This window comes from Somniosus microcephalus, chromosome 2, assembly GCF_052327205.1.
Source record: "Somniosus microcephalus isolate GS21.2 chromosome 2, FLI_Smic_1.0, whole genome shotgun sequence".
Taxonomy (NCBI): Eukaryota; Metazoa; Chordata; class Chondrichthyes; order Squaliformes; family Somniosidae; genus Somniosus; species Somniosus microcephalus.
Window position 1 is genome coordinate 77962626 of NC_140988.1, and position 14823 is coordinate 77977448.

General features: G+C 45.4%; 1 protein-coding gene and 1 non-coding gene across 2 annotated transcripts in view; both read right to left on the minus strand.

The window, feature by feature from the left end:
- gask1b (golgi associated kinase 1B) overlaps window positions 1-9465 on the minus strand; it is a 123992-nt gene extending 114527 nt beyond the window's left edge. The window contains exon 1 of the mRNA XM_086010593.1: window positions 8300-9465. Within this exon, the coding sequence (XP_085866719.1) occupies window positions 8300-9221 (922 nt within the window). The 5' untranslated portion in view covers window positions 9222-9465. The remainder of the gene's footprint in view (window positions 1-8299) is intronic.
- Window positions 9466-13463: 3998 nt separating this feature from the next.
- Window positions 13464-13535, minus strand: trnad-guc (transfer RNA aspartic acid (anticodon GUC)). The gene has a single exon. It is a non-coding gene; the product is annotated as a tRNA-Asp (tRNA).
- Between the last annotated feature and the right edge of the window lie 1288 nt (window positions 13536-14823).

A 14823-nucleotide genomic window follows, 5' to 3' on the forward strand; every position in this document is an offset into this window, starting at 1 on the left:
CCAATCAGCTGGACAGCTGAAATGATCCGGGCATTCGGTGACACCAAGAACGCTTTGGCCAATGCAACCATGCTGGCACACCCATTTCCAGGTGCTACTATCGCCCTTACCACCGACGCGTCAGACTACGCCATCGGTGCGGTGCAAGAGCAATGGGTCAACGGCACGTGGCAACCGCTGGCGTTTTTCAGCCGTCAATTGCGAACAAATGAAAAAAAGTACAGCACCTTTGATAGGGAACGACTGGCCCTTTTCCTCGCCATTCGCCATTTCCGGTTTTTATTGGAGGGGTGCCCCTTCACGGCTTTTGTCGACCACAAACCCCTTACGTTCGCCATGGCCAAGACCACCGAACCATGGTCCGCTCGTCAACAACGTCACTTGACGTTCATTTCCGAATTTACTATGGACATTCAACATGTGTCTGGTAAGGACAACCTGGTGGCAGATTGCCTCTCCCGTGCGACGGTCCACGCGGTGCACCTGGGGATCGACTACGCCCTCATGGCAAAAGATCAGGTTTCTGTTGTGTATTTTGAATGTGTATTAGAATTGTCCCACATGGGATACCGTAGTGGTGATTTGCAATGCACTATGGGAAATGTAGTGCATTGAGTGAAGAAGCACATTGTAAATAAAATGGCCGCTAACTAAACTCTCCACCCCGGAGTCCTTCTTAATTGTTATATAGGTAAGGGTATAAAACCCCTTGAGACACAACAGTTTCGGATTCGGAGGTCCAATCATATCGAACCATTCCCTCCAGCTTCCAAGCAGCCGACGTCGTCTTCCAGGACGCAGGTGCCGCGTTCCTTTGCGACATTTCCATGGGAGTTCCTTGTCCCATAGTGCCAGTCACATGGCGCCGGAGGGTTTTTGATGCCATACACGGGTTATCACACCCAGGGATGAAGGCTTCGTAACGGCTTATGTCAGCCAAGTTGGTCTGGAAGGGGATGCACATCGATGTCCGTGACTGGGCTAATACCTGCGTCGTATGCCAGAAGGCCAAAGTCCAGCGTCATGTCAAGGCTCCAGTAGCTGCGTTCACTGTTCCGGAACGTCGTTTCGACCACGTGCATGTGGACCTCGTGGGGCCGCTTCCGCCTTCTCAGGGTTATACTCATCTCCTTACCATAGTGGACCGCACCACTAGGTGGCCAGAGGCAATTCCTTTGGTTTCCACCACGTCGGCAGACATCGCTAGAGCTTTCATCTCCTGTTGGGTCACCCGTTTCGGAGTACCGGCGGACATCTCCTCTGCCCGCGGGCCACAGTTTTCCTTGGATCTTTGGAATGCTGTGGCTCAGGGGCTTGGTACCAAGCTTCATCGCACCACCACCTATCATCCTCAGGCAAACGGCCTTTGCGAGGGATTCCACAGGTCGCTTAAAGCCTCTCTTCGGGCCAGTCTTCAAGGTGCAGGATGGGTAGACAGACTCCCATGAGTCCTGTTGGGTCTCCGTATGGCGCCCAAAGATGATCTACAATCATCTTCAGCTGAACTCGTCTATGGCCAGCCACTCCGGGTACCAGGAGATTTCCTCCCTTCGCCCACAGAGCCATGGTCCGCCTCCCAGCAACTCGTTCGCCACCAAGAAGCGGCCAGATGCTTTGCCCCGATCCCTACGTCCAATCATGGTTTGCAGACCTCTTACGTGCCACCGGGACTGAAGACTGCGGAGTATGTCTTCATCCGACACAATGCTCACCGGGATCCGCGCAAGCCTCCTTACACTGGTCCTTTCCGCATCATCAAACCGGGTGACATATCCTTTTTGGTCGACGTCGGAGGGAAACCGGATCACATCTCAGTGGGCCGCTTGAAGCCGGCTCACCTGGACCTGGACCACCCTGTCGTAGTCGCTCAACCACCCAAACGTGGCCGCCGCACCTGATCAACCAAAGCCGCCTGACAACCCGTCTGCGCTCGCCGCGCCTGCTCAGCCACCACCGACTGCCAACACGTCCACCGGTCATCAACTTCCTCTACCAGGGTATCGAAGTCGATCGGACAGGCTCATCAGGCCTCCTCCTCGCCTCACCTTTTCTGTTAAAGACAATTCTGGGGGGGCGCATGTGGCAGAGCCACCAAAGGACTCAGAGCAGTTGTACATAATTCCTTTAACAGCAATGTAGTTACTGTCTGTGCCTGTACCTTTAATTACACTGTTTGGCTGTACAATGCCAGTTACCTTTACAGCACGTGATGACATCATGCCGTTAGTCACGTGATGCCCCAACGGCGGGAAGAACGTGATGATGTCATGATGTCACTCTCCTGATCAGGGGATCAGTCCTCGTGGAGCCCTCAAGGAGAATAAACCTGTTATTGATGTGTCCTTGCAGTTTCCAGTTTAAACTCGTTTGTTTTCATTAAAGTTCATTAATTTAATTATCTGAGTCGAGCTCAGTCTTTTTGATAGGAACCTCCGTTCCTACAATATAACCTTTTTAGAAAACCATACTATATGGCCTTTTTAGAAAAATACACTATCATGAAAGAATTCTGGCCTTGCTGAGATAAGACAGTGGTTGACCCTGAAGAGTACCTTATAAGGAACTCAACCCTATATATTCTTTAAAACATGACAAACTGGATTTGGAAATTTAGAAACCTAACTATGAAATAGCTATGAAAGAATTCTGGCTATTGAAATAGGATAAGTTGTTGACCCTGAATGAATAACTTTATTGAAACAGAAGAATGGGATGGCTGACCTTTTGGGAACAACACAATGGTCAACTCTGGATATGTGATATAAATTAAACTTCGTAAAGATGGCACATAAGATGAGGAACATCTGCCCTCGTAAAGATGACACATAAAATAAGGGACATCTGCCTTTCACACCTTTCTATATGGTAAACCCAGAACATCTGGAGATGTGGCAGATTCTGGAATATTACAAGCTGATGTGGCAGTAAAGAATTGCAGAGGTCAGCAGAAAGATGAATAATGATAATTAACTTGGATCAGCAGAAACCATAAAGGAAATACAACTGAAAAAGGGTATAAATATTGAAGTCTCAAATGGGATATCAGAGTCGCTTTAATCGGGCATGGCGATTCTCGACTACAGAGGCAGCTCTATGGTCTGCCAATCTTTGTACCTTGGGGATCAAAGGTATTTTGATATTGATGGATATCCTGTATAGAACTGTAATACTTTAGCGAAGTTAAGATTTTAAAGTAAGATTCTCTATTAAAAATAAGATCATATTTTTTTTCTTTTTAGAACTGTTAACGTTGCAATTGACTGATTCACCAACTGTAAATTGCATGTTGGTTATTTTAATAAATCTCTATATATTTTTTTAATTGTCTTACATAAGTCTTCTGTACCAATAACTCGCGAACTCAATCTCTGGTGAAGAGGTACATTTTTCTGAGGGGAGATCTCCGGACCCTCATAATATCCGGGACGTTACAGTCTGGCTAAACTTATTAAAAGTGTTATCTGGAGGACGGTAACATTCTTGGGCTGTTCCTTTCCTTTAAGGAGAGAGAGTCTGGACCTTTAGACCCAATTAAGCATCTTTAGGATTCAGCTACCTCAAACTTTAGTTGAAAGTGAACATCTGAGAAATACGCCTGATCCGAGATAGCCCCAAAGGGGCTAGGACTAGTAAATATCCTTTCAAGGGTACTGGTGGTCAATCATGCTCCTGTTCTTCCTCCTCTTCTTGCTGGCCTCCCTCCTCCTCTTCCTGCCCAGGTAGCGGTACGGGCTGGTTCCTTTGTATAGCAAAATTATGCAGCACACAATGACAAATTTGGAGACAAGTTCAGGAGTGTACTGCAGAGCCCCTCTAGAACTGTCCAAGCAGTGGTACTGTTGTTTGAGCATGCCAATGGTTATGTTCAATCAGATTTCTCATTGCAGCATAGCTCTCCTTGTCAGCCTGCTCTGTGTCTGTGCCTGGGTTCTTGACAGCAGTCATGAGCTATGTCTGGAGAGGATAACCCTTGTTGCTGAATAGCCAACCTGTGACCTGACAACTAGTTTTGAATAGAGGTGGGACAGAGGACTGGTGCAGGATGAAGGAATTGTGGCTGCTGCCAGGAATCCGGGTACAGATCTGCATAATGTGCTGCCTGTGGTCAGAAACAAGCTAAACATTCAGGGAATGGTACCTTTATCCTTTGAGGAAGATTCCAGGCTAGTGATGGGGAGCACGCAGGGCAACGCGAATGCAGTCTAAGACCCGATGGATTCTAAGGAAGCCTACAATGCATGCAAAGCCTATTGCTCTCTCATCCTGCTTTATTTGGTCCATAGGGAAGGAGATGTATGTGTTCCTCCTGTGGTAGAGAGACTCAGTCACCTTCCCAATGCAGCAGTGTACAGCAAACTGCAAGATGTTGCTGATGTCACCTGCTACAGCCTGCAATGACCCCATGGCATAAAAGTTAAGGGCCACGGTGACCTTGACAGCCAGAGGCAGTGCTGTCTATGCCCTGGTTTTGTGTTCCAGTTGTGGTTGAAGCAGGTGACAGAGCTCCATTACACCCTCTTTGGTGAAGCACAGGTGCCTCACACATTGCTCCGCAGTCCGGTTGAGGTATGAATAGTGTTGCTTGAAGACCCACCGAGAGTAGGGCATCCTGTACAGTACCCGCTTCTCTCAGCTGCTCCTGCTCACTGCTGTTTTCTTTAGTGCTGCATCTCATACTCCAGCCCCAAAGCCAGACCTACCAGACCACCCATGACTGCAATAAAATATTTCCAAGGCGAACAAGCAATCCAGCACCAGCACAAAGTTGTTCCTAGAAAACTCAAAGTCAGTATGGAATGCAAAAATACCCAAAGCATGGCCTAAAAGTTCATTAGCAGCCTGACAGAACAAACCAGCATCTAGCTTGTATGGAGGGGATGGGCCCTTTAAATAGCGCTCAGGCAGAGCCCTTGCTGACTGTTAGTGTCCTGATTTGCTGGGTGGGTTTATCACACAACGAGTCAGGGCCTGGTCAGACCAATTTCACAAAAGAGTCCTACAACCAGCATAGGACCCTTACTTTAATATTATAATGAGCTTCCTGTATATTTCCGACACATGCTCTGGATGCCTTGGGAGGAATCCAATCCAATATGATGCCGGCGCACTTTGACACAGAACAGGCATCCACGAGTCCACCCTATCACAGACCTTCCCTTTTGTTCTTTCCTCCTTTCCCTGCACTTGCTTAAAATCTGTTACATCTCTATTTTTTATCCAGTTCTGACGTAAGGTCATCAACCTGAAACATTAACTCTGTTTCTCTCTCCACAGATGCTGCCTGACCTGCTGAGTATTTCCAGCATTTTCTGTTTTTATTTCAGATTTCCAGCATCCGCAGTATTTTGCTTTTGGATTCTTAGGTGCTTGTTTTACTCCTGCAAAAATGATATGGCGCAATCCAATTTCTAGGCCACTGTCTATATTCCGAGTCACACTAACAGGCCTATAATTCCCCAAAATATGCTTATAACAATTCTTAGAGAACAAAATCATATTAGCCAATGTCATTCTCCTGGTATCATGGTTGTATCGAATAAGTTTGTCTGGACTTGCACCACTGGGCGCATTTTTACCCACATTTCTCTTAGTACTATTTATATCTGGACCTACTCCTTCGTGAATGTTAAAATACTTCAGTTTCAAAATGGCCATTTCAATTCCAACTACATTTTTTTCTATAATTTGGGATGCATCCCCCAGTTCTTTACAAGTCACTTTTAGCTCCACATAAATGCATACTGTGTAATGGCATTTGGATGTGAGGTCTTCCAAATTGAATTCAGCAATGTGGTCTGGCCCCATGGAAGAGGTAGCTCACATCACCTTGGTTTTGCATGGGTTGCAGTAATATTGGAACAAGTACAAAGTGAAGTTTTAAAATGTGGTCATTGCACCTGGACACTTCTAAAACTTTATTTTTAAACTTTTTTAATATTAACAAAGAGATGAATTTTCATTCATTAACAACAACACTTTACTGGGATTGAGATGCCAATAAGTAAAGCTCTGCATCTACATTTAAATGCCCATGAGCAAAGCTCTATTTGTCCAGCCTGGAAGGTGGTGCAAAGCCAGCAATATAACTCAAGTTAGCTGGCTCCACGTTGCTTTAAACCATTACCTGTAGTTAACAACATCCTTAGTTCTAAGCAAGTAATTATCACCACTATTATCTATGGTGAAAACTGTTAACCAGCCTCCTTATGTTTTATCCTTAAAAAGTCCACTTTTTAACATATTGCTTGCCCAAAGAATCCCAAATATCCTTTTGCAGTTCTGTTTTATTTTTAAGTTTTCATTTTTAGCCCTGATTGTTCCGGCATCTCTTCAATTCTTTTATCACTTCCACTTTTGGATATTTTTCAACCTTCCTATTTCCCTGTTTCATTTAAATATTTATTTATTCTTCCTTGATATTGTAATCTCCTTATTTAACCATTTAGGACTGTGTTTTATAACATTCTGTGTATTTCATTTGTATCCTCTCCAGTATTTCACTAAAATCATCCGGATTGATTTGGTCTTCTCTGCTTCCCTCCCCCAGCGCCATGCCCCAATGTGTCTGGTGCCATCTACATTATTGCCAAGAATAACTCTGGTCTACAGTGAATAAATGAGATGTGCTGTCATCATCTCCTTAACCTCACCCTGGTGAATGGTTAAATAACTTTAAATTAACTTCAAATTATTAAGTGATTGAGGTTGCAGTTGTACACTTCAGGAGGCTGCCTCACACCACTTGGGAGGGACACACAGAGTGTGCTGTGAAGCTTGGTTTAAAAAGTGCGGAGGAAGTCCCTCTTTGGCACATTATAACTTAGGAGTTATTTTAAATGTTTAGAGAGTGCAGATGTTTCCACCTGTGCTCTTAACCTACTGAAAATATAACAGCCGGAAGCCACAGATAATGAAGCAGTCCATGCCTGCATGCAACAAGACTTGGATGGCGTTCAGGCTTGGGCTGATAAGTGGCAGACAACTTTCTCCACAGAAGTGCCAGGCAATGACTATCTCCAACAAGCGAGAGTCTAACCATCGCCCCTTCACATTCAACGGCATTATCATCACCGAATCCCCCACCATTAACATCCTGGAGGTCACCATTAACCAGAAACTTAACTGGACCAGCCATGTAAATACTGTGGCAACAAGAGCAGGTCAGAGGCTAGGTATACTGCAGTGAGTGTCTCACCTTCTGACTCCCCAAAGCCTTTCCACCATCTACAAGGCACAAGTCAGGAGTGTGATGGAATACTCTCCACTTGCCTGGATGAGTGCAGCTCCAACAACACTCAAGAAGCACAACACCATCAAGGACAAAGTAGCACGCTTGATTGACACCCCATCCACCACCTTAAACATTCACTCCCTCCACCACCGGCACACCATGGCTGCAGTGTGTACGATCTACAAGATACACTGCAGCAACTCGCCAAGGCTTCTTTGGCAGCACCTCCCAAACCCGCGACCTCTTCCACCTAGAAGGACAAGGGCAGCAGGCGCATGGGAACACCACCACCTCCAAGTTCCCCTCCAAGTCACACACCATCCTGACTCAGAAGTATATTGCCAATCCTTCATCATCGCTGGGTCAAAATCCTTGAACTCCCTACCTAACAGCACTGTGGGAGTACCATCACCAGATGGACTGCAGCTGTTCAGGAAGGCAGCTCACCACCACCTTCTCAAGGGCAATTAGGGATGGGCAATAAATGCTGGCCTTGCCAGCGACGCCCACATCCCATAAACGAATTTTAAAAAAAGTATATGACTGCATGCTCAGAGCTTTCTCCTAATCCTGCGTATTCAATTCAGGACAGGTCCCAAAAATAAGTGTGCGTTTACATTTACTGTTCATGTCGAGCGGTTTCCAGTGCTAAAGGTGTTGTGTAAGTCCGGAATCAAGGTCCGACCTGACTCCAGAGTTTAATGGTGTGAGAGACTCCCTACAGGAGTTAGCCTCCCAGTACTTGAGGGGGTCTCGTATTATTTGGGTTGACGCTATATGGACACTCTATAAAACTACTGGAGTTAATTAAAATATTCAGACAATGGGGACACTGCCCCATTTGTAAATATTTCAAATGTAATTGCTGGGTAAAGCTCTGTGCATATGTGACACACCTGGGTGGTCTCCTGAGCAGCGACTTTCAGCCAGATAGTGCAAACGGGGTACAGCCTGGCTACCACCCAAACTGCAGCGATGGGTTTCCGGCTCCAGCTTCAGCCAGAGGTTGTGCGGCTGGGATCTGTCGCTGCTGCCTAAAGGCAGCCTAAGTGGCTCAGGGCACCTCACCTTTAGCAAAATGAATTCTTCTGACCACAGCGGGCAGACTCCTGTTCAGCCCCAGGATCCGATCCAGATGGAAAGCAAACACTTCGCTGACATCCACCGGTCTCTTGAGGACCCCGCATCGTTTTCGGCAGCCTGGCATTTTTGACAAGTCCCCGGGGCCGGCTTTCCCTTCACTCGGGTTTAGGTGGTGATGGTCGCTGCCAACACCTTCAAATACAACCAGAGGCCGGCGTCCAGGCTGGGGGACCTTTTGGACACGGGCCATGCTGCAATCGGCCAGGAATCGCATGGCATCGATGTCCTGCTGACTGAGCCAGGGCGGCGAGCTTTCGCTGTAAATCCTGATGTTGCTGCCACCGACGCTGGATTTGCTCTCACCTGCACTTTGAAAACTTGTCAAGTTGGGGTTCACTTTGCCTCTAGCGCGGGTGAATATGGCCGTGCTGTCGGTCGCCCTCAGTCTTTGGTCGCCCGGCCAGCCCACCAGCAGCACGGGTCCCGGCTCATTGCCCTGATCGTCCAATAGACCGGGCTCGCTTTCCTGCACAGGTTGTGTGCGTTTGGCCGAGCGTTTCTTCCTGATTTTTGGCCTCACTGTTCCCCTGATGTTGACCGGTTTTCTCCTCTTTGATCTAATGGTGATGTACACCACGTTGGGGTTGAAGGTGGAGTTAGCTTGCTCACTTTGCCCCGCTCGGAGACTGCTGGGGAGCCTGACAGGCGCACCACCCCTCTGGTCCCCATCTTCAAAGAGCCGGCCCTGGGATAAGACATCGCCCTGCATCACAACGAAGGAGGCATACACCAAACACGCTGTGGCGATCAGCAAGTTCCTCTTGGTCCTGGGGCGTCTCCCACTCGCCATCCAGACACAAGGGGCAACCAAGAAGAAACGAAGTTTGCCAGGTCTGAAACAAGTCATCCTTGCGGTGATCCAACATGATGGACGGGGGTGAAGGTGACAGAGGAGGTTTGCAAAGCCCGTAGAGGGAGCATCCTCCCAAACCCTCTCCGATCCGCCCGCACCTGGCGATCTGACTGCTGGACACACAGATGTGGAAATACGAACACACACCGGTCCGCTTCTCTCTCACTGGTATCAGCGATTTGGAGGAAATGAATGGAAACAACTGTGCAAACTGCTCTCACAAAGCAGTGCGCCAGAGAGAGAGAGACATACACTGGAGCCAGCCAGCAACTGCACAATGCTGATTAGAGGGGGCGGGAGGATTGGGTGAAATTGTCACTTGCCCCTTCTACACAACTTGCATTCTGGATTATTTCAATTCTTCGATTCTAACATCGCGTGTCGCTTTCTTAGTGAAACATGTCGCAGGGAATCGAGCCTCTTTTTAATTTTACTCAACTTATCCATATTCGGCCCTGTGTGTTATTTTATACATTGAAAAGATGGATGATTATCTGCGAGATGAATTGTTTGACTGTTTTGTTGCTTTTCTGGAAGCAGCTGGTTACCGGTCATTTCACCACAGATTGTGAATCTTGGGCAACACCAGTGACCCTGATAGGGTCAATCCTTCATTGCGAAAACTTCACTTGTTAGAAATCTGAAAACACCAAACACGTTCCCCGCCAATCGGCTGTGAGTTTTGTTCGCTGGGGTCAAATGGTTAATTGTGCGAGATTAATTAACACTTTTTAATAGCCTTGAAATTAGTTTCCAGACAGTTTGAGTTTCATAGCTCAGAGTGATGATTGATGAGACTGTAACATAATTTTCTGTCTATTTTGGGAGGAGGTCACCGGAATAGCGTCTGCTTTTCAGGGTCTGCTGAAGTAAAATCATGACAATATCCGAGGTCTCCCAACTCCAGTGACAGCCAATTTACAACTGTCCAGCAAGCAGGCTCTTGATGCAACACTAGCCGAGAGGGGAGAAATGTACAGACAGCGGCAAACGACAGTAAGAGCATTGACATCCTGAGTTGGTGACCTTTCAGTTTATAGTTAGGCAAGATCACCCAGGCCACTTAACATCGTTGACCCTTTGAGGAATGGGGGGGGGGGGGAGGGGGTAATTTTACCGGAAAATCGTAAATAACACAACGGATCACACATAATCCGTAAGCAACTGAAATGCAATTGAAATGAAGGATTTTCTTAAAAGTTATAATTCTTTATCTAAACATTGCACAGATCTTAATATACGTCGTGCTGAAATATATATTTCCAAAGAGAAGATTTACCTACCATAGAAAGATAGAAGATAGGAGCAGCAGTAGGCCATTCGACCCCTCGAGCCTGTTCCGCCATTTAATGAGATCATAGCTGATCATCCAAATTCAGTACCCTGCCCCTGCTTTCTCCCCATATCCCGTGATCCCTTTAGCCTTAAGAAATATATTTAACTCCTTCTTGAATATATTTAATGAATTTGGCCTCAACTGCCTTCTGTGGTAGAGAATTCCACAGGTTCACCACTCTCTGGGTGAAGAAATTCCTCCTCAACTCACACTGTCCCACTTATCCTTAGACTGTGACCCCTGGTTCTGGACTCCCCCGCCATCGGGAACATCCTTCCTGCATCTAGTCTGTCTAGTCCTGTTAGAATTTTGTAAGTTTCAATGAGATCCCCTCCCATTCTTCTAAACTAGCGAATACAAGCCCAATCAACCCAATCTCTCTTCATACGTCATTCCTGCCATCCCAGGTATCAGTCTGGTGAATCTTCGCTGCACTCCCTCCATGGCAAGAACATCCTCCCTCAGATAAGCCAACCAGAACTGCACACAATACTCAAGGTGTGGTCTCACCAAGGCCCTGTACAACTTCAGAAAGACATCCTTGCTCCTGTACTCGAATCCTCTCGCTATGAAGGCCAACATAACATTTGCCTTCTTAACTGTCTGCTGCACCTGCATGCTTACCTTCAGCGACTGGTGCACAAGGACACCCAGGTCTCATTGCACTTCCTCTTTTCACAATCTATTGCCATTCAGATAATAATCTGCCTTCCTGTTTTTGCCACCAAAGTGGATAACCTTGCATTTATCCACATTATACTGCATCTGCCATGCATCTGCCAAATCACCCAACCTGTCCAAATCATACTGGAGTTTCTCAGCATCCTCCTCACAGCACACACGCCCACCCAGCTTTGTGTTGGCTACAAACATGGAGATATTACATCTAGTTCCCTCGTCTAGATCATTAATATATATTGTGAATAACTGGGGTCCTACCACCGATCCCTGCGGTACCCCACTAGTCACTGCCTGCCACTCGGAAAAAGACCCATTTATTCCAACTCTTTGCTTTCTGTCTGCCAACCAGTTCTCTATCCAAGTCAATACCTTGCCCCCAATCCCATGTGCTTTAACTTTGCACGCTAATCTCTTATGTGGGACCTTATTGAAAGCCTTCTGAAAGTCCAAATACACTACATCCACTGGTTCTCCCTTATCTATTCTACCAGTTACATCCTCAAAAAAATCCAGTAGATTACCACTGTCCATTTCAAAAATTGATGGTCTTTCAAAAACAAATAGGTTGAAGTTGAGAACCGAACCGTAGAGGTTTACAGCACAGAAAGAGGCCATTGTGTCTACAATGGCTCTTTGCTGGACCAGAGAGAAAAATAAATGAGCAAAAAAACCTTAAAATATCTGGGTTCGTCAGAAATTAACGTTAGTTAATTGCTCGCTAATCTTAATTAAATGCAAAAGAAATACCAGCTTCCATTTATAAAGCCCTTAAAACGTCCCAAAGCACTTCACATACAATGACTTAAGTCTGTAGTACAAATGCGGTACGCACACTTACGTTTCTGTCAATCTTTCCAAAAGTAGACGGCTATAATTCCACAGGTCACACTGTCTCAGTGCATAAGTGTTACATTCTGATAAATTGCCTTCCTGTTTAACAATTGCCCATATTTACTTATCACACATGTCTCTGCCGTGTTGGCTTTAATCTAATAGTATTGTATGCTTCATCCGTTTCCTGCTTGAGAAGTAATTTTTTTAAAAAGTAAGCATATTCTAATCAGTTTAAAAGTAATAGTTCAATAATTACCCTTCAATATTATGGATTATTTCAATTTTCTCTCACAAATAATCCTGTCTATCATGTGTAGAACGGGCCAATCTATTTGAAATATGTTTTTAAAATACTTTCAAATAACGGAGCATTAAAACCTCTGAAAAATATTGTAGAAGAGCAAAATTAAATAGAGGGATTATATTTTTTCAGATTAAATCTGTACCTCACTACTGTATCTTATTCCTATACCTATAAGTAAGATGAACATAACCGAGAGTTTTAAAAAATGTCACCAGCACCATTTATTTAAACATCTAACTGATTTTTAATAGGATGATTCCTTTAGATAAACACCTCTTCCTCGCACTCCTGGATAATTTAAACACATCTGACAATAATTCCTGTAATCCAGCCATCACTGGCAGCGCTAATCCTGGAAGCTATTTTGTCGGCAACAGTAAATGATACATTAGCACGAAGGCTTATGCGCCGATAAATTGGGGAAGGAGACCGCAAATAGCCAGCGGTAGCATTGTTTTAAAATAATAGTGAAATAAACAGAAAGGTTCATTAAATAACTATTGCCATATTTGCATTTGCTGGATAGAGTGGCCTCTGGAATTTCTTCTGCCGATGACAGCAGAGTTTTCGCTGCTTATTTTCCCTCAGCCTCTCGCCGTGGGTTCGGTGCAGCGATTGAGAGCTTTTCTCTTTCTGCTCATTCTCTGACCCCCGCCTACTTCCCCCGGCTTCCCTTTACTGGCCGCTGTTTAATCCATTTCCTTTCACTCTAACCTCGCTGCCAGTTTCCCCTCCACCCTTCCCAATACCTTTGGATCCCGCTTTCTGCTGCGCAGAGGGACGAGGATAATTATAAACAACCACTTTGGAAAGAGGTGAAAGAGCGAAACCGGTGGTGATTTTGACTCCAAACAAATATATACAGGCCCACATGACCTGCTGTATTTATATATCACCTACTCCTCTTTAAATAATAACTCAGGCTGACACCTGCAGGATTGCAAGTGTAATTACAAGGCTATGAGACGGCACTGCTTTGCTGCAAAGAATCGGCTTTATTGTAGATAATAGTTACCACATAAAAGATATGTTGTTACACGGATTGATTTTGGAAATAAAAATATTTATTTTAAAAGTTAGTCTCCCCGGCGGGGAATTGAACCCCGGTCTCCCGCGTGACAGGCGGGGATACTCACCACTATACTACCGAGGAGTGACGAAAGTCAACATCGCAGGCACCCTATTTATAGCATGCGTCACGGGTTGTGTCATAGAATCGTAGAATGGTCATAGTATATCACATGGTATTTTACATACTTCTAATCTTCTGGAGCGTATCCCATCATTTCTTTCCATTCTTACTATTACAAAGTATAGTTTATTGAGCGGACCACCTGTATTCCCGATTGGCTCCATACAATGACATCGGTGCAGCAAACCCTCTGGACACCAGTCCAGGTTGCATTCATAACATGGGCACCAGCTCGGCACTGCTATGTCCTAAGCCAGTTCAACTTAAGAACAGGAGCAGGCCATTCAGCCATTCAATTAGATTATGGCGGATCTATATCTCAAATCCATTTACCTGCCTTGGTTCCATATCCCTTAATACCCTTACCTACCATTAATCTCAGTTTTTAAATTTTCAATTGAAATAGCCTCAACAGCTTTTCGGGGTAGACAGTTCCAGATTTCCACTACCATTTGTGTGAAGAAGTGCTTACTGACATGAGCCCTGAACAGCCTAGTTCTAATTTTAAGATTATGCTCCCTTGATCTGGACTCCCCCATCGGGGGAAATAGTTTCTTTCTATCTACCCCATTAAATCCTTTAATCATCCTAAACAACTCAATTAGATCACCCCTTAATATTCTATACTCAAGGGAAAACAAGCCTAGTCTATGCATCCTGGCCTCATAATTTAACCCTTTTAACCCTGGTATTGTTCTGGTGAATCTGCGCTGCACCCCCTCCAAGGCCAATATATCCTTCCTGAAATGTGGCAATCAGAATTAAACACAGCACTTCAGATGTGGTCTAACTTCCACCCCTTATATTGCTGATATTTGCCATTTATGGGGGACTCCAGTCACCTTCAGCCCAGTCCAAATTGCTGATTGGCATGTTAGTGAATGTGGTCCTTTCAGAAGACTCATTGTCATAGGCTTTTAACCAGCGGTCGGTGCACCTTACAGGGTCTACAACAGGATTGCAGCTCGGGAAGGCACCAAATATCTGTCAATCAATCAATGAACATTAGGGTTGGACATAGCCCTGGAGGTTTAATCACATGACCTCCGCATCCAACCACGCCACCGAGTCACACTCACACCATTGGTCGCCTGACACACAGCCTTATGGGGCATTGCCTACCCACGACGATTGAGAAATGAACAGACTCTTCATTATCCAATTGGATGATTCTTGGCTGTCAGTCAAAGAGCCTTTTTCCCCATCTCCAATATTTTTATAACTTTAAAAAAATGAAAAAAAATTGAAT